General features: G+C 39.4%; 1 protein-coding gene across 1 annotated transcript; it reads left to right on the top strand.

Moving 5' to 3' along the window:
* The first annotated feature begins 5,043 nt into the window (after positions 1–5,043).
* Positions 5,044–26,521, top strand: LOC119697359 (transmembrane protein 68-like). The gene is made up of 7 exons (XM_038128064.1): positions 5,044–5,159; positions 10,792–11,122; positions 12,101–12,265; positions 14,708–14,901; positions 21,221–21,281; positions 21,686–21,825; positions 23,692–26,521. Exons 2-7 carry the CDS (start codon positions 10,795–10,797, stop codon positions 23,794–23,796), a joined length of 993 nt encoding a protein of 330 aa, XP_037983992.1. The 5' UTR covers positions 5,044–5,159; positions 10,792–10,794; the 3' UTR covers positions 23,797–26,521.
* Positions 26,522–27,323: the final 802 nt, after the last annotated feature.

Genomic DNA, 27,323 nt, shown 5'->3' with positions numbered 1-27,323 from the left:
AATAGTTTTGGGTCAATGAAAGGATGCTGGGAAAAGAGCACCTAACCATAGAAGGGAGCTTTCTTTGGTGACACTGTGATAAATTAGGCAAAAAATCCTAGGAACCAAGGTGATGGAGACAAGGCAGGGCTTGTTCAAGTGAGATAGATAATCTTGAGAATAGAAAAAGAGATGCAGGAGAGAGGATCTCAGCCTATTTCTTTCCCAGCATCTCAGAACTGGTGCTGGGAAAGAAATAGGGAGTAAGAATAATGCAGACTGAAATTAGGTAAGAAAGAAAGTGAAGGTAGGAAAATGATATGAACATCAATAGAGCGCACATATATTGGAAAAGAATGCCGAGGACACTTTCAAAATATTAAGGTATATAGAAAAGAGAGATAAAAATACCTGCTAGAGACCATGTTTTCTTATAAATTGGATGAGACCCAAAAATTCCTGATGATTTGTCACATCTCTGCTATCAGCAAATGATGTGCTGAAAACCATGGATGACAAGAAGGCAGGATGCAAACCTGTGGTATGGTGAAGGATACCCTTCTGCCAAGCTGCAACCTCCAGCTGCAGTGGTTAGGAGGTCTCCAGCCCTGCAGGCTGACACCACTGTCCCTGCCAGTAGTTAGATACTGAATCTAAAGCCAGCTGGCCCGCAATAACAGCTGTAGAAGAGAAGAAGGAAATTGAGGATATGAAAAAGAAACGGGGAGACTTGTGCAGCAAAGTAGCCTTGGCTCTCATGATCTTGCATATGTAAGAGCGATGGCTAACACAGATACTGGATGAAGGAGCTCTTCCTGGAGCTAGGAATAAATACTCTGTGCTGCTCCTCAGATTATCATCTTCTGCTTCAAGGCAAATGAACTGAGTTAGTTTTTAGACCACTAAATTTTAATGTCAAGTGACTTTGTATTTTCCTCCAGGACAGCAGTGATATTTGAAAGCACGCAGTAAGGTTGAGCCTTGGCAGAATTTGCTTTGATTCTGCTGATTTTACATAGGAAAAAACAGAACAAGTTTTCACACTTAATGTCTGAATACCCCTGCGTGAGCAATGTAGTTTCTTACACCATCTACAGGCAGCAAATTCCATCTATGTAACAGCTTTCTAAGAATGTTATTGGAGGATGTTTCCTTCAGGATCTAAAGGAAAAACTCATTTTCTTCCTCATCAGTGAAACACCTCTCCAAGAAGATAAAAACTAATTATTCATTTTCTTGGTAGCCATCTCTAAAACTTCCAAGCCTGCCTGCAAATAATCCCACATCTGTGGTACTATCCTGATTCCTACATTTTAGCATCAGTAATTTATATGTTTAGAATGTCAATGGCAAAAAAATAAAAGAAAAACATTCAAGTTAAATATATTGAGACCTTCAAGACAGTCATCTCTTCCCATCACTCTGCAACATTACTGCCTGAAATAGGATCCAACCCTAAGAACCCACAAAGACTGCCATTCCTCCAGAATGGGGTTAGTAGCAATTGCTAATCCTCTCTAGGTTCTGGCATATATGCTCAAGCAAGTATTAAGAGACAGGAGGCAAGACTGAGACAAATTTTTAGAACCAAGTAATCAGTTAATTTTAGTAAGAAATTTTATAGCCTCCAAGCACAAGTTGTCATTTTATGTTAAGCATAGAATCACAGTAATTTAGGGCAGAAATGACCTTTATGATCTAGTCCAAGCTTTAACCTAAGACCGTCAAGTTCACCACTGAACCATGTCTCTATGCACCACATTTACTTGTCTTTTAAAAAAATACCTCCAGGATTGCTCCAGGGATGGTGACTCCACCACTGCCCTGGGCAGCCTGTTCCAATGCCTGACAAACCTTTTCCATGAAGAAATTTTTCCTAATATCCAATCTAAACCTCCCCTTGTGCAAACTTGACCCCATCTCATCTTGCTTGTCGCTTTAGAGAAGAGAGATCACAGGACTTGAGGTGTGGCCTCATCAGTGCTGGGTACAAGGGGACAATCCCTGCCCTGGTCCTGCTGGCCACGCTATTGCTGGTGCAGGCCAGGATGCCATTGGCCTTCTTGGCCGCCTGGACACACAGGGGCTCATGTTCAGCTGCACTCCCAGTTCCTTTAGCACTGGGCAGATTTCCAGCCACTCTGCCCCCAGCCTGTAGATCCGCAATGGGGTTGTTGTGACCCAAAGGTGGGACCCAGACCCAGCACTTGGCTTTGTCAGTAAAATTGGCCTGGGCCCATCAATCCAGCCAGTCCAGATCTCTCTACAGAGCCTTCCAACTATCCAGCAGATCAACACTCCTGCCCAGCTTAGTGTTGTCAGTGAACTGACTGAAGGTTCACTCAATCCCCTCATCCAGGTTATCCCTGAAGATATTAAAAAGGACAGGCCCCAATACTGAGCCCTGGGGAGCACCACTTGTGATCAACTACTAACAGGATTAATTAATCATTCCATCTTCTACTGGAATCATCCTTGATGAAGGGGAGCTCCCTACAGCACAATCCACCTGCAGTGTCATGCAAGCAACACCAGACAGGGGCTGCCAAATTCTGTAACCTATTTATTTTCAAGTTTCAAATAGCAGTAGAAATGCTATTACTTCTCTTGTAAACAGATTTGTAACTTCAGTTTTTCTTGCTGGAAAACTTACTGGAGTATAAAATGTGCCAAAGTTATACTGTCATTAACTGTCATTGATTCTGTGCTTCGACTGACCTTTAACTGAGTTACTTTTTTACTTTCTTGCTCCCAAAATTATTTAACAGCAATAGGTATATCCCATTTAAAATTTCATTTTGGTAGGTTTAAAAAGCCACATGCATCTGCCTCATTCTTTGGACCATTTTCTGTCCTTGTTTCAATCTAAATTGATCTATGTAAACAAGGAAGAAATAGAATTATATTAAATATTTCAGAGATTTTAGCCATGCCTTCAGTGTTAACTGTAACACTTCAGTAATCCTACCCGGAACATTGTAAAATAAGCCCTAAGGTTATATTTACTCTTCCATAGCTTCATGCCATTGGCAGGACTGCCTGACAACATTAACAATTAGGAAAGGAAACAAGTTTACCATTTCTCCATATCTTGAACTCCTATTTTCTTGACACTTTTTGGTCTGGAACACACTGGGTAGTGCAGAATACAGGAGACTCCTAATTATTCCTAATTTTTCAAATATAAATGTTCAATATGCTATTCTTGGTCACATGATTTTCTAAACTCCACAAAGCTACTGGAAACTCCTTACTACTGGGCCTGGAATTAAATCTGATAGACACTGTTCTTGCATAGATTGAGAAAATGAACTGGTTGTATTCTTACCATGTCTGAACGTTGATTTTTCCATTCCCATTTTATTATTTCTCCTCCTTTGTCTTTATGATCAATCTGCATCATAAATTCTCCATCTCATTACCTTAATTCAAAATTAGAGCAAAGTACTTTTTCAGCTCTATTAATTTTTTATATTTATCTCACCTTGGTTGCTACTTTTATTTTTAGCTGAAGTTTAACATATGCTTCTGATTCACATGACAGTTTATTATACCAATCAGTTCCTTTTGCTCCATTTCTTGTAGAATCTTTATAGTCATGATAATACCCATTGTTCACTAGGTATCTGTAGGAATTTTGGAAACTTTCTAAAATTTTTTACCATTATTTCACCTAAAAAGTCCAGGCTGATTTTGCATCTCTTTATTATATTTTCCCACTCCCTGAGATCCAAATACTTAAATTTTGATTTCATGTAATGATATGGATTCCTCAGAGTACTTTTGTCTATCATTAGAAATCTCCCTTCATATGCAAATCTGCTGATAGAAGCCCATATCAGATTCCTAAAAATACTCTGAAAAAGCCTCATACCACTTTTTCGTTGAGATGACTCTCAAGAAAAAAAAATGAGAAGGAAAAGCAGAGATACCAATGCAATTTTTTTTCCCTTCACACAATACTGTTCAGTACTTTTTTATTCCAATGTATTTTTAAATATCCATATTATCATGTTGCTGTTTCATTCCAGTTTTGTTCTTCAATAGTACTTTTAGTTCTTGCATTTCCATCCAGACTCTTTGGATGATAGTACACCATCATGCAAACACAAAGGAAACAAAACACATGCGAACAAAACAAAATAATTTCAGTTACATTTGGCATTGGCTGGTAAGTGTTATGTACAACATTTTTTCTCTCTGCACTGGTCATCTAAATGTACTTTTGCCTCTCAAATACTTTCTATCTGCATTCTATCAGTCTCTACTAGCAAAACCACTTTTCCAATGATTTGCTGCCTCATGCTAGGCAAGGAATGTCAAGTTTTTTATTCCCTCACAAAAAACCCTATTACTGAACAAATCTGTCTTGTGCCATAAAAACCAGAAGCATCAGTGGTAGAGGCTTTATTTGCAGGTTTGTGTCCCCTTCCTCTGGACCACAGCTACAGCGCTGTACGTGTGTGGGAAGCAATGTACTGCAGTCATGCATTTTGCTTCATGGGAACCAATTTCTTGTTCTGCATCAAATCAAATCAATTAAATTCAATCACCTGCCTTGAACAGGTTGGATTAACTATTTCCTGAGCTTCAAAACTGATATCTATTGATTGTATCAGTCTAAATAAGACCTGCACGATATAAGGAAGAGGGTGAACAGTTCAACATAAGGATATTTACTACATTTCATTTTTCCTCTGCTGAATTTAGCCATATTAGCATGTTCTATCTGTGTTCTGCTTTAATTATAGCCCAAGTCTGTGTGACACCCAAGTCTCTTAACCTTTTTAAGGAGGTTATTTCCTTTGCAAAACCAGTGCATTTTCTCAACTTAGCAGTCAATGACACTGCCGGAAAGTTTCCTTGATCGACGTAGACATGAATTGACTGGAAGGGAGCCTTCTTTCTTCCAAGAAGGGAAGGGCGCAGAAGGCTCTGCGCGTCCCGCATTCCCCTACGATGGGAAGCGGCTCCTCCATCCCAGCGCGCCCAGGCGGGGCTCCCGAAGCCCGTCCCGGGATTTTTGTCGTTGAAGAATTACACGGAGATCTGGGTGCGGAGCCTGCTGTGTCTGCCAGGCGCAGCTCCGCCTCCTGGTCCCGGGTGCGGGGGCGGCGGTGCGCTTATCCCGGGACGGGGCTCATCCGCGGGGTCCGGGACGGCGCCGCCGCCGCGGGCAGGTGAGCGGGACGGGGGCTCGGGACGGAGGGCGGCGGGGGGAAGTCCAGCCGCGTTCCAGCGCTCCCGTGCTTCAGCAACGATCTGCTCTTAGGGGCCCTTAGTGCCAGACGTTGAGGAAACCCTCGAGTCCTCGCGGTGGTGGTGTCTGGAAACGATAAATGACATTTCCAGGTGAAGAAAAGGGACAAATGTAGGTGTTGGGCACTTGCGGCATTATACTTGTGCCTGAGCAAGGCAAGTACCAGATCTGAACCCAGATGCTGCTCCTTGTACACCCTCTTCATACACCCACCCGACCATGTGGTCAGGAAAGCCGGTCATGCCCTGGGCTGGATCCCAAGCCGTGTGGCCAGCAGGGTGAAGGAGCTGATCCTGCCCCTCTATTCTGCTCCAGGCGTGAGCCATCACCTGGAGTGCTGATCCAGCTCTGGGGTTCTCAGCGTAGTAAAGACATGGGCCTGTTGGAACAGGTATAGGGAAGGATCACAAAGATGATCAGAGGACTCTCTTGCGAAGACAGGCTGAGAGAATTGGGATTGTTCAGCCTGATGCAGAGAAAGCCTCAGGGAGATCTCATTTCAGCCTTTAAGTGTGTGAAAAGGACCTCCAAGAGGGTGGGAGAGGGACTTTTCACACAGGCGTGTAACCAGCAGGACAAGAGAGAATGGCTTTGAACTGAAGGAGGGCAGTTTAGATTAAATATCAGTAAGAAATCTACTGTAAGAATGATGAGACACTGGACCAGGTTGCTTAGAGCAGTTGTGGATGCCCCATCATTGGCTGTGTTGAAGGTCAGGGTGGATTGGGCTTTGGGTAACCTGGGCTAGTAGAAGGTTGGATTGGGCTTTGAGGAGCCTGAGCTAGTAGAAGATGTCACTGCCCATGGCAGGGGGGTTGGAACCAGATGCTCTTTAAGGTCCCTTCCAACCCAAACCATTCTATGATTTTATTATTCTTCTAGCTCTAACCTGTGACTTTTCTGGCAACCAAGCTGAGCAAGGATGTTCAGCTAGGGGTAGTGCCTAATACCCACATGCTCAATCAAACCCAAGCAGGAATTCAGTTATTCATGTTTGCTGAGGCTGTAAATGGGAAACAGTGTTCTGGGTTTAGTATCCTCAGTGTGTGAAAAAGGTAGAATGGCTGCAAAAGCCTGGGGGACTGAGCACTGCAATGGCCAATAGTTTCTGTCTGGAGGGGATAGACTGTTCATTTTTGGGATGGATGTGCTGAAGGTGGGGGAAGCTCTACAAACACTGGAGGGTACAGGATGTGTGGATTTATGGAGCTAAATAAAGTGGGTGGTGGCAGGGCGATCAGCAAGAGAGTTATTTTCCATGGAACTGCCACAAAACATCCCGGAAATACAAAACTGGAATTTCATTTACATTGAAAAGCAAGAGACAGAATTGTAGCTGTTAGATGACTCCCCTCATGAAACAGAAGATTGATTTTGAGCAAGGAGTAGGAGCCTGCCACAAGAAAACAAGTGTCAAAAAATTCTCTCTCCAAGAGTCTGCAGTTACCTTACACTTGCTTCTGTGTAAAGCATCTTCTCACTGTGCTCTGCTAAACTTATTGCCAAAAGCAAACTAGTGAGCAGCAGGACCAGGATTATGACTCTTCAGTCATGACTGAAAGCCAGCTACAAGGTTTTAATTTTAATGTAGTAAGTCTCTTGTGACAGCTTTGTTCTTGCCTGGGATTATAGTGTTGGTAAGATTATCCTTATCAGTAAATGATGCTTCAGCAAGCAAGACCTAAGGATCTGAACAACTTGTACTACAGGAGACTTTTGTTGAAAGGGGAGCTCCCCTCTAAGTAGAGAGACAGTAGTGCTGTCTTTCTCTGACATCACCTGTAATTTTACACTGTAGATACAGTGATTACTCTGGAATTCGATATGCTTTAGAGGTGGAGCCCAAACAAATACCTCACATGTCAACACATATGTTGCTCTCTATAAGAACAATGAAATCACTCAGAACAGTAGCTTCAAGTCCATCACTAGATAAGATAACAAAAATGTAGACAATTAAAAGAATGTTTGTTTAGTTTTTTTTGTTATATAATATGACACTATACCCAGTTGTTAATCTTTTAGAGGATATTCAGGATTGAAGTATGTTGGAGCTGCTCCTGTTTGACAAAAACAGAAGAGAAATTTCTCTCTTAAATTTGACATTTTGGGGCAAACCAAAGCCATTATAAGCAAGTGTGTTTACCTTATGGTAGCACTCCTGCATTGTCTCCTAGTGCATAATCAAGGAAGTTGTTAGTAACAGGCTTGCAATAGACACTCATATAGTTGTAATAATTTCATATATGGTATTTGGTAGAAAGAATGCTTCAAAATTGTATTTGGGGTTTCAGTAGGGGACGGGTGAGACATAGCCAGTGGAACATGGAAAAATAGAGGTCCTGTCCTGTTGTAGCCCTTTGATATACTGACAGTAGAGGGATGCATTTGCCATGTTGGACTTGCATCATATAGTCCAAATATCAGGGTCCAGGTTTCAGTGATTGGAATTCATTCTTTTTTTATGAAATACTTAAGGTAGTCTGCAATTGAACTGTGAGAGCAGTAACTGAACCACGATTGAGTACGCAATTTCCAGAAGAGGCCATGCTGCTTCTAGTTGTTCTTCAATCAGTCAATCATTTATTCTTTTTCTACCCCTGGATTCAGCTGGAATGATGTTGAATTAGCTTGCACCCCACCCATCCAGCTAATTGGCAGAAGTTGAACTTATTCTGTATCTACACATCTACTTTCAGATATCTTGGGTCAAATCTGTACTATTGAATCAGTTTTGTAGGTTTTTAAAAAATATGTTTTGTACATCGATGCATTTTACTTTCTTTCTAAAGCATTTTTCCAGTGTCTATATTGAACTTAAATTCAAAAATTAGTAAGATGTTCATTTAGTCTGTGAGCTAACAAAGTTAAGGTTTTCCAGCCAGCAAGAAATTTTCTGCTACATAACAATTGGATTGGAGGAAGAGGAATCAGTGGAATGTTACATTGTTAAAACTGATCAATGTAAACTTCCTATTAATATTAGAAGAAAACTCTGAAAATGCTGAATAATAGATTCACTTCTTATTTGGTAGAGATTCCACCACTGACGGATACTTTGTTGTCATGCTAATTGATGACATCATTCATTGCATATATGCTCGATTTCAAAGAGATTTATTTTTTAATAGAAATGTCAAGTGGCATTGGAAATATATGTGCATAATACCCGTATACCAACCTAAGTCTGGGCTGTTCCCAAGAGTGATTTTGCTTGCACCAGCATTTTCACTGGCATCTCTTTAGCAGGGAGCCAGGAGATCCTGAGGGAGATCAGGCAGGGGATGAGAACATAGAGTGAATCACTGGTGGAAGGATGACTTTCAAGTAGTGGCTTAAAGTGTGGCATTTAGTGATTCTTTAAAAAGCTCCTGTTAAAACTCTATGTGCATGAAACCTGTACAAGCTATTAAACCTCTTATTTCTTCAAAGAATGGAAGTGAATTTGTTTACAAGGTCTGTTTCCCACAAAATTAGAATGAGTGGCATGAGTTACCAGCTTCTCAGTTATCTTGCCAGAAGTTTATCTGGCTGTTGAGTCTGCAATTACTCGTGCTTGGGGACTTTGGAGTCATCTTAAGTCTTGTTGGTATCTTGTTGGTATACGATCTTTCTTTCATTAGTGATCTGTATATCCAAATTAATCCCCATATAGTTTCAAGGTTATTATTGATGCCCTTGCTATGGATGCAGACATTTCATCTGTGATTTTAAGACAGTTTTGCTGCTGGCTGTAGTAGTCTGTGTTCTGTTCCAGATCTGAACCCCCAATGACAATACAAAATCCACTCACTTCCTTCACTTTATGTTGCAGGCTGAACAAATTATTCCAAGTACTGCTCAGTATTTCTGATTCAGTAACCTGAGGCAAGCCCCCTTAACATGGCCTTCTGGTGGGCTCTGTCAGCACAGAGCTTTGCACACATTGAGGATTTGTAGTCCTTGCTCTTATCAGATCTTTATAAACAATAGCTTACTATACAGTAGCACCACACCATCAGTTTTACCCTTAAACACTGTCTAAGCAGATTTTTTAATATCTGAATCATGCAGACTATTCCTTTTTTTCTTTCATGTTATTGATAAAAATCTCTTTTCAGTGAAAATGTCCAGATCTTCCTATGTCTTAGTGAGGCACCAGTCATCAGGATATAAACAATACTATATTAATTCTTTTTACTTTTTGTCATACTGATTTCATTTATTTTTTACCACATTGAGCATCTTTTAACACAGTGCTTGGTTCTTTTTTGTTAACTTCCAGCTTGTGCTCTACCTATGAAACTGCCTTTATCTCAAACCAAGAGTTTTTGCACTCCAACCCTTCTGATTCTCTCACCCATCTCACTGCAGTGGGGAGTGAGTGAGTGGCTGTGTGGGGCTCAGCTGCCTACTGGGGTTAAACCAAGTGGTCCTTTTTTGGTGGCCAGTGTGGAGTTCAAAGGCTTTGAGATAAGGACAGATTTCATTGGGGTGTGGGAGACCAGATTTATAGCCACTGCAGCTACTCACGCTGCAGGGCTTGCCATGGGGCTTGCTTGCCTTGACTCATGTTAGGCTTCAGTGCTTTTTCATGGCTGCTTTCCACTTTTGCTGTTTGCTGTACTTCTGGTCATCCATAATTCTGAAGGGAGCTGTGCTTTACGCCAGTCCACCTCTATATTCTACCCAAAGCTTCAAAGAAGGAAAACAGAAGTGTACAGCAGGTTTGCTTATATAAGTACAAAACTGAAGACGTAAAGTCAGAGAAGTCTGAGCTTGCTGTATTTCCTGATCCTGGCACTGACTTCGGCACTTACAATTTGTTTCTAGTAGGTACTTGTTCTGGTGGTGGAGCGGAAAAATCCACTCGTTAAACAAGTAGCGACCTGATTGAGACAAAGAAAATCTGTATTCAGTTATGGATTACTGAGCTGGATTGCAATGTTTAAATCTCTGGCTAATTCTCAAGACTCTTTAAAGCAGCCAGTGACGCTGGAGTGCTCTCGCATTCCAGTGTAACCACTACCTGCTGCCAGGCAGGCAGGGTCAGCTGTAGGAATGGACTGACTAGGGAGTCGCATGTGGAAAACATACCATGGAGCTCTCCTGGCCTTTGCTAAGGCTGGAAGATCTGAAAGAAAGGTGTGTTGTATGGATGAAGGGTGAAAAGTTGCTTTTCCCAATGTTAACAGCAGTACCAAGTCTTGTCCCAGACACTTCCAGGCCTTGCAAAGAAGCCATGACTACTTTGGTTTTGGTGCTGTCCCTTCAGCTGCTCACTCCCCTGCTAAAAATACTATCCACTGATTGTCTTTTGAGAGAAATCATCTGATCAGCCATGTTGCAGGAATCCTGAGGCTTTGTAAAAACTCCAGTCCTTCTTGTTTCAGCCCCTATTCCATAAATACATGGACAATCTCCTAGCCAGCAGCTATCTTAGCGTGACAGAGATGTTTGAACCTGTGCTGTGCCAAAATAAGGATCAGGTGTATTTACAGAAACCTTTTTTCCTAAATTGAGAAACTACAGCTGTTTTGGTTTTTTTTCCTTCTTTTTTCTTCTCCATGCAGGACATGCTAGGTAGAAAAGAATCCTGTGCTTCAGGACAGTTACCAATGACCAGCCTCAGCTGCCTTTTCTATGCACTGGAAGAATGGACTGTTGTGGAGTTCCTGAAGAAATATCTTTTTCATCTGATCATTGCCTCACTGACAATTAGTGCAATATTAGTTTTTTTTATAGTTCCTTTAACAATCGTCTTTTTCATTTACCTTACTAATATTTTGCTTTTAATATATCAGAGGAACAATGCGTTAAAAGCAGATCCCTTGAGTGATGTTTGGAATAGTGTAAGAAAAACTATAGCAAGCTTTTGGGATATATATGCAAGAATATGGCATGGTAAGTACAACATGACTTGTCTGAAATATTGAATTACAGTAAGTGATAAATACACAGAAGTTTTAATTTTTTTCTTCCATATGGATGTAAATAAGTTACATTTATTACACTTTGTATGGATTCTTTGAACAACCTGCAGTATAAAACTTTCTCCACGTGCTCCTAGGACTCTGCCTGCTCCCATCCCATCCAAATGGCTCATGGCAGGATCTGTAGCAGGGATGGAAATGAAGGGCAGACAAGGTGGAACAGAGCTCTTAGTTGGCAAAAGCTGTGTCTTTCCCAAGCCTTTGTATACATTAGCCTTCTAGTCTGGCTCCACCTGAAACCTAAACCAAATGTAGGAAGAGTCATGACAAGGATTCATAGAAGTGCATGTCTGTGAGGAAATTCCCTCCCACTGTGAAGTGAATATATTTAACTCTTGTGGAGAGAACATCTCTTTGGGGTTCTTATAGATTATGGTTTGAATTTAAACATCTCACCTTCTCTAAAAGAGAAAATCTTTATTATGGAAAATACTAAACTCTTCATTCTCATTGGCACAGAATGGAGATTCATACTTCCAGATTTCAAGAAAGTATCCAGACTGTTGGCTACTATTTCTGAAAATGAAGCATTTTCACACTAGTTACTATTTTTTTTACAGTATTATTATTATACTATTTACGAAAAGTTCCTAATGGGAAATAATGACTTTAGCTCCCTCACTTTCCCTCACTGGGAAAAATGTCAGGTTCAAGTCTAATCTCATTATTAAACTGACCAACAAATCAGTCTAATGATATGCTGTGGTGTCTGAGGGACTTTCTCTGTGCTATTGACCAAAAGATCCATCCAGAACTTAGTTATTTTGTAAACTACCATAGAGGCTTTCAGAAGTCTCTGAAGGTCACTTAACAAAGTAAAAAGTTTTCTTTAAAGCGCCAGATGATTTGCAGATATCATTGTCAGTGTATTGCTTTCCATCCCACACAGGTTATGAGCTTCATGGTGTGAAAAACCTCCCAGAAGGACCAGGCATTCTTGTGTATTACCATGGAGCTATTCCTATAGACTACCTTTACTTTTTGTCTAGGCTGTTTCTGTGGAAGAAAAGACTTTGCCTGTCAGTAGCTGATCATTTTGTGTTTCGTTTACCAGGTAAGAACCTGTTCTCTAGTATTTAAGCTCCTTGGATTCAAAACCTGTCCTGGTTTTGGTGAACTTTACATTTACTATTCTTGGAAGAGAGGTTTTTAACTAAAAGACTGCTTTTAGATTTTTAAACGAAAAGTTGGCAGATGTGACAGGACAAACAGAGTAGCATTATCCTGTCTTTTCAGTGAAAACATTGGTAAACCCTCCAAAGCCAACAAATAGATTATATAATCCTTTTGGGATGAAATGTCATCCCTCAGTAGAAAGTGCTTTATAGGACTCTACTATTGACCTAGTGCTGAGTGGTCAGGAGAAGATACAGAGAAGCAAAGATAATTCAATTTTAGAAAGAAAAGGCATATAGAAATTGTCCAGAAGGAATAGCAGGGGAATTATTTAAAGGCACCTTTATGCCACTAATATTGAAAACTGTTTTAAAATAGAGAATAGAGGAAGCTATTTAGAAGGACACTCTTTGGAAAGCGAAGTTTTCCTGAAAACAAGTATTATAAGCTCAAGTAAATTTGATGTTAAAACCATATTCAGGCACTCCTAGAAAGATTACAATAATTTCCTTAAGTCCTACTTAGTAAACACTATTGTAGTACTGAACACATTGGAAGTAAGAAGTCAGCGAAAGATGATTGGCTTTTAAGAGTACCCTCAAAAAAAAAAAAAAAGATAAACTTTAGGAAGATGTTGCAAGGGAGACTTCTTTTTTTAAGAAATAAATAAGAGGGTACTGTTCAAATTGAAGTGTCCCTAGGACAGATTTTTATTACAAAGATAAAATACACATTTGTTAGGATTAAGCAACACTCTCAGCTGTGCAGTTCCTGGACTACTGGTGTATACATAACATTTTGATTTCATTATGTTCATGCTAGAGCAACAAAAAGTGGCAAATGCTGTGCCAGCCTTCAAAAAGTCTATAAAAAGACATCTGGTAAGAAGGACTGCAAATAATTGAAGTTAGACCTCCCCACTGCATTTGCAGAAGATGTGGCTAAAAGTGAAATTCCTCCCTAACCTTCTTTTGCTCTACTCTGGTTACTTTTTGCAAAGAAATGTTACACTTCACAGATTGGTTCTTTAAAGAATGCTCATGAGCATATGCTAGACCTCAGTTCAGTTTATTTACAGGATTAATTACAGTTACAGGAGATTTCTTCTTGTGAATTAATAAGTCTCTCCATCTCAGAATAGCTGTTAAGTAATAAAATAACAAAAATAAAAGGATGATTCAGAGGTGTGGCATGGCTTCCTTTGAAGAGCTAGGACATCAATCAGAAGCCTTGCATGGCTGAGGGATAAAAAATTCTGTGAGACCTAGAAAAGGGGAGTAAGAAGTAATAATATTTTCATGTGATACATTATAATTCTCAAAAGTTTTAAAGTCAAGCAAATGAAGAACCTCTTTGCTTAATTACAGTATGGCATTCCTGACTTTCGGATGAAACAGAAATGAGCTCACAAAAGGATTAAACAAAGTCAACATCTTTGACAGAAAGGTCTATCAAGCATGATACCTTGAATAAGATTAAATACAAAACAATTACAGGATTCAACACTGTGTTATCTATTGTCTTCCAAAGTTTTTGTTGCAGTCCTCTGTCAGTCCAGAGCTGTTGCTTCCATTTATTAATATAAACATTTCTTTTCAAACCATGCTCTTTGAATAGGGAATTTGAAGATTGTGGAAATGCTTGTTTGCTTTCTATCAGAGTTCCAAACTGATATATTTAAAACATGAAGATAATATTAGAAACCATAGAGTACTTCTATATGGTTCTCAATCTGTCCTTTAGAGAAATTCCAGTTATGGAAACAGAGGAAGGAGATTCACTGTGGTGAATTCACTCATGATTCATTCACGTGGTGCTGAAATTGCCCAGCTGGCTTCTGTCATTCATGCATCTTGAGAGTCTTAGAGCAGTTTAATTTGATCCACATAGTTTGCAATTTAACCACAAAATACTCAATGTTTAAAATGCTAAAAGTCACATTTTAAAAGAAGACCAAAAATAGCTGCTTGTCAGGTATTTATTTTTTTATTGTACTGCTTCTTTTTTCTGTATTAAAATATGTAAAAAGAAGGGGAGAGGAATAGATGCTTATTTTCTGATTTCTGGCTATGACCCACAAGTTTTGTTTACATAATTTGGTTGATAATTATGAAAGATAGCATGTGGAAGCATTTTTTAATTGAAGTGTTCCTGACAATATGGTTCATCTTCATACTATTTGGGCAAAAATATTGTCATGTATTTGTCATTTTGCCAGCATTTATTCTGTAGGTGTCTTACTTCCTTCATAAAAATTTGTCTTAGCCTAAATGTATAGCTACTAAATTGTAATTTAGCTGTCATCTGACTCTTCCATGCAAACAGCATTTGAGATATATATTGTTATATTAAATGTACATTTGCTCCTTATTTATTTCAGGACTTAGATTATTGTTGGCAGTGACGGGTGTCATACCAGGTTCAAGGGAGGAGTGTCTTGTTGCCCTGAAGAATGGATACTTGGTGTCCATCTCACCGGGCGGAGTTCGAGAAGCGCTGTTCAGTGATGAAAGTTATCAGCTCATGTGGGGAAATAGAAAAGGCTTTGCTCAGGTCGCTCTAGAAGCAAAAGTGGTGAGTGCCATACATTACCAATCCCAGTTTATACTTTCTGCATGTCTGCTTCAATATAAAATGCAGCTTAGGAGCATTTGTTGGAAAATCTTCCAGAAGAAATGGTTGGAAAGTAAAGATTTCATTTCCTTTTCCCATCGCTTTCCTCGAGCACATTCATTCACAAGGAGCAAGATTCATCCATCTCTGTGGTTCCATGTCTACAGTTCCATCATGCAGGCATCCAGTTTTTCACCTTGATTGTATTTCAGGAATCTTCACTGTGGTCCTTCGCCACACTGCCCTGTTTCATCCTTTTTTCTTATCCCAATAGACTTATCTTTATCTTACTTCCACATATCCAGTCATTTCCTTATGATTCTTTAATGTCTTATCCTTATCTTTCTTCTCATTTATTCTGTGAGGGTCTAGAATTTTGTCCTTATCTTTACTTTTCTTCATGTTTGTGGAAGATTGCATCCAACAAAGTGAGTCTACATCAGCGTCTGAGTTTGAATTGTGTGTGCACTTTTGCAGCAGTTTGTGCGTTTCCCTCACCATGCTTTCATTCACATCAAGGAACATGCTAGAATATTGGAGCTAGAATATTGGAGCTAGAATATTGGAGCTAGAATATTGTTTCCTTCTGGCTGAAACCAAACCAAAATTGGAACCTAATACGCTCCAGTGTCAAATGGTCTTCAGTCAATGGTGCCAAACAAGAACTAGTTCTAGATAAAAACAGAGCACTGAAATGTGTTCAGTGTGCATGCCAGATGCTCAGCATCCTCTAGATGTGCACTTCTCTTGATTTGCATTCCATCAATGTACTCATGGCCAAGGTTTCAGTTAGTTTCCATATGGATGATGATCTACAAATACAACTTTCTACCACTAGTTCTGACTTCTTTTATCTAAATCTACACGGGAGACTGTTTCTCTGATACAGTCTCTGGGAAATTATTTTATTTGGGATGGCATGCAGCTGAAAGAGCAGCAGCCCTGTCTTTTTCCTAACTGCCACTCCTCATCATCATCACCACCTCGAGACACAAGTTTTCTGCCTTAATTTAGACTTAGCATACCTAGTGATTTTTGTGTCTGACAATACTGGTGCAAATCCAGGCTTTATCTGTTCTGCCATGCACTTTCTGCTGCTTTCTCATGAACTGCACAACCATCACCTTTTTCCTCATATTCTTATGAATATCTCATCACTTGCAGTGCTCTTTGATCTTCCATAAAGTTTTCTGTCTATATAGGAGAAGCTGTACAGGGAGCTGAGTTCTTCCCATGAAGCTTCAATTTCTTAACATCCCTTTTTTGTGCAGTTATATCACTTTTGCACCTCATCTGATTTGTTGCTTCTCAAACTTTGTTTTGGTTTCTTGTGCTATGGCTCCTAGTACAAAGGCTCTGAAGGTGCAAAATGCATGCTTCAGGTTAATATTTCTTCATAACTCTATCTCTAAATTATTGTGGGAAGATAATTAAACATTAGAATAAACTTGAGGGCATTTACCCAATGGATAAAATAATTTTAGGCCTGGAATCCTGTTTCCACATCTTGTCTTATGTGGCCTTTTAAAAGTCAGTTTTTAGGTGCTTCTGTTTCCTTTCCTGTCCCTTTTTCTCAAAAGGGTAAATATTAGTCATAATACTTCATGTACTGTGTGGGCCTGTACACCACCACTACTGGGAAAGTATCAGAATGTGAATGGGATAAACTCAGTCAAATTCATATGGGCATTCCCTAATAGTCTTCTTATGTATTAAATTAATAATATGCTGAAACAGTTAGAAAGAGTTGTCACTTTAAAAACTTGAGAGATTTCTATCGATTTTGCTTTCATCTCTGTCTTTCAAGCTACTTCAAACATCTGGAAAAACTTTTGCCAGATGTTCTCCCTTCACCTGGAACCTTACAGTAATGCAATGTAACAGGTTGTGGATTTTTAAATAGAAATTGAATGAAAAACTCTGAGTGCCCTTACATAGATTGCTAGCCTGACAGAAACACATCACAAGAATCCTTGCCAGTAATTCTCCTATTTCTACTAGTCTTCCATAATATAGAAGCACATGGAAATAACTGAATAACTGAATACATAATATTGTTACCTCTTTTCTTGACAGAATTTGGTTTTGGATTTTGATGGAGGTTTTTAAAATTTTATTTATTGAATTAGGTATTCTTTGAGGGTAAGGTTCTTGCAGTGTGAAAGGGTCTTGTGGTCCTTTGCATAATGTTTGGTAAAAGAGGCACTATGTAGGATTGTTACCAGGAGGGCAGAGAGAGTATATTATCCTTTGACAGCTGCTAGCCTGGGCTTACCTTTACAGTGCTGGTGGTTCTTATATCTCTTTTTTATTACCCTCATTCAGCTTTGTGGTTTTTTATGATCAGGAAGTCATGATGGAAGTTGCTGTAATTAGCTTGCAAGCTTCACTGAACTTAGGGCATCATTGATATTTCTCTGGAAATCTGGAATCAGACAAACCTTAGATAACTAAACACTTAAAAAAAAAAGGGAACTGATGTGCATTTAACAGTAGAGGGGCATATTAACCTTATATATCACTTCTTATATAAAAGTTAAGTCCACAGTAGTCACTGGATCCCATCTTTTGACACATTTGAAGTTTGATTATTTGTTCTTGCTGCATCCTTTTCAATACTGGCCAGACTGATCTTCCTGGTTGACCAAAGACTGGGGTGTAGCGGTTGCCAGGAACTCTTCAAAGCCTCTCCATCACTGCCCTCTACAAGTGGACAGGGGAGAGAAAATAAAGCAAAAGATTCAAGGGCTGAGATAAAGACTGGGAGAAATCACTCACTGAATACCATTATGGGCAAACCAGACTCAGCTTAGGGATATCAATTGCATTTATTAGCAACAAAATCAGAGCAAGACAATGCAAAATGAAGTAAAGTAAAAGTCTTAAAAACACCTCTTGCCCCACCTCTTCCTTCTTCCTTGGTTCTACCTCCTTCCCTGCAGTGGCATAGGCAGATGGGGAATGGGGGTCATGGCCAGTTTGTTGTTTCTGCCACTGCTCAGAGAGAAGAGTCCTTCTCCTGTTCTAGCATGGAGTCCATCCCACAGGAGACAAACTTCAAACTGAGTCTATCCCCTGGGCAACAGGTTCTTCATGAACATGTGAGTCACTCTTCCACAGGGTGCAGTCCTTCAGGCACAGCCTGCTCCAGCGAGGGTCCTCATCTGTAGCACACTTCTCTTCACAGAGAAAAGCAAGGCACAATTCTTCCCAAGAATATTTCGGGGTTTCACATTCTCTGAACCTCAGAGAAAGGAAAAAGAATTCTTATCATTTGCTGTGCCTGTGTTGTGCCAAAGTAGAATGCAATATGGAAATTGTTTACCCAAAGTGATGGTGTTTTGTTTCCTTGGCCTATCAGGGCATGTGTGTGTGTTGGGATTATCAGCTGACAGTCACAAGATTCTGTGCAGGAGTGCTGAGTTGAGTGCTTGGCAGATTCAGTTTAGATGTAATGTAATATAGTGTAATATAGTGTAGAATAATATAGTATAATAAAGTAATTAATTAGCCTTCTGATATCAAGGGAGACATCCTCATCATTTCTCCCTGGTGCAGGGGTGGCCGTGATTTGATATCCCTCAGGGTCACAAGTCCTTCTAAGAAACCTACTTCAGCATGGGCTTCTCTCTTTGTGGGTCTGCAGACCACTGCCAGGAGCCTGCTCCAGCACAGCTTTCCTGCAGCTACACAGCCCTCTTTCAGGCATCCATGCTCTGGTGTGGGCGTCCTCCATGGGCTGCAGGTGGATCTCTGCAGTGCTGTGGTCTTCCATGGGCTGCACAAGGGCACATCTGCCGCATCATGGGCTGCAGGGGAATCTCTGCTCTGGAGCATCTACTCCCCCTCCTTTTGCATTGACCTTGGTGTTTGCAGGGCTGTTCCTCTCACATATTCTCATCCTGTTCTTCTCTGTCCGCAATTACACATTCGCAATAATTTTTTTCCTTCTTAAATATGTTATTACAGAGGTGTTATGATAATTCCTGATGGGCTTGGCCTTGGCATGCAGCTGACACTGGCTCTGCCAGACATAGGGAAAGCTTCTGGCAGCTTCTCACAGAAGCCACCCCTGTAGCTCCCCCTCTACCAAAATCTGGTCACAAAAACCAAATACACTGGGGATAGCCTCATCCAGATATCAGAACTTGTTCTATTATGTAGCAATTAATATAAATTTGCTAATAGTTACTCAGATATCATGAAAAAAATCAAGATAGAATTATAAGGGTATTTTAAAAGTTTTTCAACATACAGTGTAGCCCTCAATCAAAGAACTACACATATTTTATCAAAATGACTGCATGGTGGTTAATAACCTGTCACAGATTACTTGAATGGGGATTTCAAGACAAAACCCACTTTATATATGAATAGACATTCCCATCCATCATATAATATTACAGAAGTTCAATAGTTCTTCCACTGAAAAAGTTGAAGAAAAGCAAACAAGGAAGGTAGTTTCAGCCTCAGTCCTTACCTGTAAAGTTTCTGCATTTGGTTTCCACTTCATTTTGTGTAACTACTCTGCTTAACAGGAGTCACAGTGTTACTGTTTAATGTTATGGCTCAGTGAACCTCTAGGACATATATTTGTCTCAGTCAAATGCATCCATGACTTTCGGAAATGAAAATGACTGTCTATGGCTTGGTTTTTACAGGCTAACAGGGAGGGATCATCATTTCTGAAGATCCCTGAATTTTACCTGTGCCAAAAAATTCCTTCAAACTGTGTTAGGTGAAAAATAAACAGGAACTATGATTTATAAAATTCTCTTGTATGGGCAAGGGGTTTGGACTATCTGATCTCCAGAAATCTCTTCCAACCTCAACAATCCTGTAATTCTGTGATTTTCAAGCTGGCTGGGGGTGATCCAGCTCAGTTCCAGCACAGCAAGTATAAATGTGCGGGTTACTGCAGATCTGGTTGTCCTGCTTCACAAATATAAGATTTTATGTGCATACCTGTGTTTTCCAGCTTAGGGACCGGCCACCTGCTGCCCACTCTGCACCTCAGTTGCTGATCATTGTATGAGAGTAACTTCTGTAGTTGCCAGATTTTTTTATAGCCTACCATATGTTTCTCTTGTACTATTCCTAAAATTTAAAGTGTTTTGTCTGTGTGACAGATAGGTTTCAAACATTTTACATCTTAGATGTACAGTATTCAATTAATAGCTGAAACCAAATGTGGTATTTTTAGTGTGCAGTACTTATATATTTTAAAAGACATTACTGAGTACTTTTTAAGGGCTAATTTCTAACAATTTCCCTTAATTTTGCATTCTGAAAGGTTTACTATTATAGCTTTGTGCATGTTTAATACTTTTGTTCTCCCTTAGGTATTTTTTCCTTTTAATGCTTTTTATCACTATGAGTTATTTGGTAGGCTCTAGTTAAGTCTTTTTTCTGCTTGTTTTTTTCTCATCCTGCAGCTTCTGTTCTGTGGTAGTAATTCTTAACAGTACAAAAGCCTTCTTTCGTGACCTTCTGGACAAGTTGTTCCTACAACCTGTTCCAATTAGTGTTTCAGAAAAAGGAAAAGGGACTATAGAGGAGAAAACAGTCTTTGCATACATGGATGCAGTAACTGTCAGTCTGTAAACAAACTACGAAATCTTACCTCGGGCTGAAAGGCATGACTTTCAAGTGCAGCCATCCCATGCGTGTCTCTTTTCAGTCACAAAGATGAAGTGAACTTGTTCTGTAAGTGCCTAAGGATCTGCCCTCAGAAGGTGTGTAGTCCAGGTCAGTGAGGACACACAATTGCCTTTTTTGTCTCAGGGATCTGCAGAAGTCTTTTCCATTGAAGTTTTATCCAAACCTTACTGCTTCAGTTAGACCCTATTTGAGAAGCAGATGAGATGAGCCAACTGTGAATGTCTGCTTGCTTTCTGCAAGACTTCATGAACTGAATACTTTCCTATTCACCACTCTTAATAAAAGCTTTAGACAAAGAAACCATGGAAATGTGTTTTATGTTCCAGTTAGTGATATTGCAGTAATACATAACATAGAAGTTATATAAAACCTAGTATAATGTCAGTCATTTTGTTTACAGATAGTGACTTTAAAACAGATGTTTATGGCAGCTGAAAAATAGCCTTTTATTTCATTCTGGAGTTTTTTTAAAATTAAGATTCCTTATTTACTACTTAACTAACTGGTAATTACCCTCTGTATTTGAGCCATTTTCTTAGCTGCATTAGCAAGCACTAAAGCAGAAATTCAAACCTGGTATAACATTTCCACCTCTTAATGTTTTTTTCTACTTCCTTAGCCCATCATTCCAATGTATACTCAAAATGTCCGTGAAGGCTACAGGATGTTTAAAGAAAGAAGTAAGAACTTAAAAATTTATTTTACGTATTTTGAATGTTTTCACTTTTTTGTCTCAGATTTCTCTTGCTTTTATCTTAGATTTTGCTTATCAGACTTTTGCTTACTTTGGATTCTCTAACACTTGCTGTGGGTCAGAGGTAGCTCAAATTTAGAAATAGCTTGTGCATATCTGGTTTTTGTGTATGATTTGTCTTATTTCTCTGATCTATTTGACTTATTTTTCTGGTCTATTAAGTCGATCAAGCCTTGTTTTGGTAGACAATTGCTTCAATCCTCTAACAACTTCCTGACTCTCAACTACAGCATGGATTTTTAAGAAGTATTCTACATTAATCAGATTTCATGTTTGGATTGTGTTTACTGTGACTATAATCTCACTTTTTCCTCCCATAAACCATTTCAGGATTTTTTAGACAGTTATATGAAAGCACTCGATTGCCATTTACGCCTCCATACGGAGGACTTCCAGTTAAATTTCGCACATATATTGGGAAGCCAATTCCTTATGATCCGAATATAACTGCAGAGGAATTAGTTGAAAAGGTAAGTTCTCTCTCCTTGCAATATTGAGCTACATACTTTACTCTCTACTATAGGTGGACTTGAAACCAGTTTTTTGCATGCTTGAATAAAGACAAATACACTTTTACTAGCTTGTTCACCTATAGGCAGTTGAGGTTTGGGATCATTTAATGTACAAATACCTACCAATAAATATTGACACAGTAACAGTTGATTGGGATACCCTCATCCTTTCCAAATGTATGAGCTCTGTCTTCTTGTTATGTTAACTTTGTTTCTCCCATGCCTTTGATAACTTTGATAATATTTATAATAACTGAAATTACGTAAATTGTGTTTCAAATCCAGTTTTCAGTAACTACGAAAATGAATTTGATAAATAACAAATAACTGTGAGAATCTTCACCAAATAGCATAGGGCTCTAGAAGCAAAATTCTTCAAGAGCTTCAGTCTCATTGTCAAAATGAAAATGTTAAAAAGTTGCATCCATAATATAAATATATTTTGAGTACCTACAGTTTGGTGAAATTAGTGATGCCCAAGAGCATGAAAGTGTTTATAGATCCAGAGTTTAAGCATTTTTCAAAATATAAAGCTAAACTGAAAATACAGCTTTAAAATTTTTCATGGAAGATGAAAGGAGGATTTTATGAGAAAAAAAAAATCTGCTACAACCTAGAAATACACAAAAAAATCAACTATCAGAAACCATTTATTAAAAAACACCTTGCTGCACCCAAAAAGATGCAACAAGGCTAGTTTTATTCTTTTGTTTTCATTTTTCCTTTTTTAAGGGTCTACTGCAGGTTGCGCTGAGATTCACAGAAATGAAACCAGAAAGACAGGTTTGGTCTGTTACAAGGGAACAGCCCCAGCAAGCTGTAGAGTTTGCACTTAGCACCTTTAGGAGGCTGGAAGCAATATGACTGCCCTTACGGTTATTCATATTCTTGTATTTTAGGGGAACAGTATTTTGTGTCCCTGCAAAAGTGAAATTGAAATTTCCCATGATACTGATTTACCTTATGAAGGCAAGCCTTTGGCTGGCCCCTTTGACCACCACCCACTTTGGTGTGAGTGCAGTTAGGTATTCTGTGGCTGATATTAGTTAAAATAAAAGGTAATTTAAATGAGGTTTGCGGTGAGCAGTGGCCTGGCTGACCTCTCTCTGATCCTGCCCTGCAAAGGAGTTAGGACATGAATCTGTCAGGAAAGGTTTGGCTACTCTTTTTTTATATTCACAGTGATATTCTACTATAACTCTGGGGTAGATCAGTGGAGTATGTAGCTACCCTTATTTCAAGTTTAAACACATGAGGGAAAACAAAAGATGATAATTTCTTATTTCTTTTAGACATATAGAATATTATATTAATTCTCTTCCTAAACTTTCATTTGAATCTCATGTAAAGAATATTATTAATTTTCTTATGTGCATGCTGTATATGATAAAATTATGGGAGAATTCATGTTGGGAAGGACAGACAGAGGTTCCTACTCCAAATTCCTAGTCCAAGATAGGTCAGCTGTAAGATCAGATGAGATGAGTCAGACTTTATCCATCCTTTTTTGATGAAAATTTTCAGGGATGAGAGATTGCAGAAACTTAATATTTGCATGTGTTAAAGGCTACTTTAACTAAGCAATGACTGCATTTGATAAATCTCAATAATTTCAGCCTACCCAAAATGCAGTCATTGTTTTTTGTTCCTTTCTTTTCCAAGAAATGTGTCATTAGGACAGCTAGTTAATATAAACCACAATTATTTTCTTACAGTACAACTATGTGTGAATTTTCCCTCTTGAACCTCTGACAAGTTAGTGACTATACTTTTCTTCCATGTATAAAATAGGTCTTTGAAGGCAAATTTCTCTTCTCTTTTCAGACAAAGACTGCTGTCCAGGCTCTCATAAGCAAGCACCAAACAATCCCAGGCAGCATATGGAAGGCTTTACTGGAGAGATTTGATAAACGTCGTAAAAGTGATTAGAATGCTCATGTTTACTGCATTGGTTTTGCAGCATACAGTAAAAAACAATGTCTTACAGCACTGGTAACTAATAGTTGGTGTTAACCAGTTTAAATTACAAATTTCAACAGATTTGGTGGAAGAAAACAATTAACCTTTAGAAAGTTCCCCCATATCTTTGAGAATATCCTGAACTAAGAAAGACTACTGAAGATGACTTACATATAATAGCAGTGCAATAGCTAAATTCCCCCAAAGGAAATCATGCAGCCAAGATTTTCTTGGTCCCTAAAACAAGTTTGTACTTACAATCTGAGGGCTTTAGTAGTGTTGTCTAGATCTGTGTGTTTGTGTTTCGAGCACAGTCTGGTCTCAGAGCAGAGCCTCAGGGTTGGAGTTGTCCCACCAGAGACCACCCCATGGGGGGCACCTCCCTGATGGGCCCCAAGCAAGACATGTCAGAACAAATTGTCATGCTTTAGATAATCAGCTACTGCTTACACCATTCTCCTAGAGACTACAAAAAGAGACAATCACATTAAAACAGATGTTAGACTCTTTCAAACACATCAGCTTACTAGTGCGTACCCAGGAAAGCAGGACTGTGTGCATCCAAGACTTCTTCCCCACAGAAAAATGTTTTTCAAAGAGAGGAAAAAAAAAGCTTTAGTTCAGTGTAGCAAATATTGCAAACACATGTAGAAGGTAGTTTCAAGTCTGAGCTGGTTCGTGCATGCTCTATTGCACCACAAGAATAGTTGCTTAGTGAATGAGGCTGCCCCAGCCTGGAAACCCCTGGATATGGTGTGTGCAATATGATTGTGCTGTATTTACTCAAATCGCCCAGTGACCAGGCTCGGGGGGAGCTTTCTCAGGCAATGCATCTTTGAGGCTTATCATCACTGGTGGTTTGCCTAAAAATGCAGTACTGCAGTACTGCCGGTACACATTGAACAAAAATGTCCGTTTGGAAAGGCAGTCTTGGCTTCCTAATGCAACTTGTGGAAAATTGAAAGTTAGCATAAAGCAGAATGTGTTTTTACAGGCTGTGGGATGTTGTTACTGGTGGGAGTGGGACAACTTGGCGTAATCTATCCAACGTGCCACTAAATGCAACCAGGTCTTAACTTCAAAGACCAAGGTAGATAATTTTTGTGCCTCATTTTCCTTCATGTATTTTAATATATAAATAATCTTTCCTCTCAACATCCTAAAAGATTACATAGCATCTAAGGAAATATATGTAATGTTTACCCATTTTTCAGTAGAAAACTAAATATGCTCTTTGGTTTAAAATAAATTCTTCCCTGACCCTGCCTCTTCACAAGTATTTCTTGCACATCTGGTGAAGGGAGAGGGATGGACAGGTGAGTTATTTCCCTGGACCAAAAAGACAGGAATCCTGTCAAATCCTGTCAACCCTCTAATCTGTCTTAAGATACAGGAGTCTTCACTTGAACACCTTAACTATAACTACTGTATACAGGCAGAACGATTTTTCTCCCAGCAGAGACTCAGCATGCATGGGAGATGATGAACTAAAGCAGATCAAGATGCAGACTGATATGCCTGGACATAAGCAGGAATTCAAACCATGAAGTCTTACATGCCGCACTGCAGCGATACAAGCTAAAATTCAAAGCCTGAGCTTTTAAGCGAGAAAAGGATCTAAAGGAAAAGGTTATAGAATACTAAAATGGACACAGATGAAGAAGCAAGAGGAATTATAAGTAACCAGAATCTGAAGGCTTTCTTTGTGTTGCAGAAACTGTAGAAGGACATTGTCGGACTATCCTGTTTTTCAAGTACATTAATACCGTCATGGAATGTGTCCGAGGAAGGGCAACGAAGCTAGTTCACTAAAGGGTCTGGAGCACAAGTCTTATGAGGAAAATCTGAGGGAAATGGAGTTGTTTAGCCTGGAGAAAAGGAGCCTATGTGGGGACCAACACCTACAACTATCTGAAAGCATGGTTGCGGCCAGGTGGGAGCTGGTCTCTACTCCCAGGTAACAAGGGACAGAACTAGAGAAGGAAGTTGTGCTGGGAAAGGTTTAGATTAGATACCAGTAAAATTTTTTTCACTGAGAGGGTTGTCAGGCATTGGAACAGACTGCCCAATGCAGTGTTGAAGTCACCATCCCAGGAGATATTTAGAAGATGTGTAGATGTGGCACTTGTGGATATGGTTTCGTGGTGGGTTTGGCAGAGTTAGGTTATTGGTTGGACTCAATGGTCTCAAACTTTCTTTCCAGCTTAACAATCCTGATTCTGTGACCAATTAACCACTTCAGTAATCAGAATTTCCACAACCTTTCAAATGCCATGCTCTCTGATACATGATGCTAGGAGCTGTGCTCCAACTCACAATGGAGCACTATCCTTGGGTAGGAGATATGTAATCAGGGTGCTGATTATTTTTAAAAGCTGATATTTCTGCTTTCTCTATCTCCTCTATTTCAGCAGCTGTTAATATTTTCTAACAAGGTTTAAGTTTTTTCCCAGGCTATTACATCTTTTAGCAGCACCACTGTGTTATTTGCAGCTTCTCTGAGTAAAAAAATAATTTCTATTTGTTGTCTTCTGTCACAGTTGTCTAAGAGTATTTTCTAGGGCTTCAAGATGATAGACAAAATTATTACTGAGAAACAGGAGGGGTTTTGAAGGATATATGTTATTTTTCTAATAAAAAATTGTAAACCATTTTTTTCAGAAATGTTATAGTGCTGCTCTAATAATAACCAGTTATTATATTATTTTAGTGGCTCATTCTAAATTTTTACTCTTTTTAGAGTAGTATTATAGAAACTAGAACTAAAAACCGGTGTTATAGAAATTAGAGTTCTTGTCATACAAATAAAAATGTACTTGCAGATCAAATCACTCCCTTGGTACACTTATGTTTTAGCCTTTCCATCATTTAACAAAAGAAAAAAGAAATGAAAACCAGCAAATGACCTGTGCCTGCCTCAAAATGAAAACAGCATTTATGACTTTTGTTAGGTATAGTTTGCCCAGTAAATAATGCAGGAAAAATCTGGTCTTGTAGCTTTTTGTGTATAAGATTTTGCATTGGGGGAGAATATTATATTGAGAGTTGGAAGGGACCCAGAAGGACCATAAAGCTCCAGCTTCTGCAGCTCCTGACCCTGCAGAGGACAGCCCCTAGAGTCACCCCATGTGCCTGTCGGAATTCCTCTTGAGCTCTGGCAGGCTTGGGGCTGTGAGCAATTCATTAATTGGATGGCAGTGGAAGCAGTGACACAGTAAAGAGTGTGTACAACAATTTATTAATTGGATGGCAATGGAAACAGTTACACGGTAAACCGAGTGCAACTGTTCAACTGAGCAGCTGCAGATATCCAACAGGTATGTTGGATGATGTACCTGTAGAAGAGAGCTGGTCAGAAGAGCGCAGCAGGAGGAGATCTGGAAGAGCTGGCCAAGTTCATCCCACCGAAGGCTGAGGGTGCAGCCATGGCAGTGTTCCATGCCATCCTAGCAGGTAGGATATCTACATCAATACCCATGTGTTTGGAGCTGCACCCA

Source organism: Motacilla alba, chromosome 2 (assembly GCF_015832195.1).
Source record: "Motacilla alba alba isolate MOTALB_02 chromosome 2, Motacilla_alba_V1.0_pri, whole genome shotgun sequence".
Taxonomy (NCBI): Eukaryota; Metazoa; Chordata; class Aves; order Passeriformes; family Motacillidae; genus Motacilla; species Motacilla alba.
This window is presented reverse-complemented; position numbering and strand designations above follow the sequence as displayed.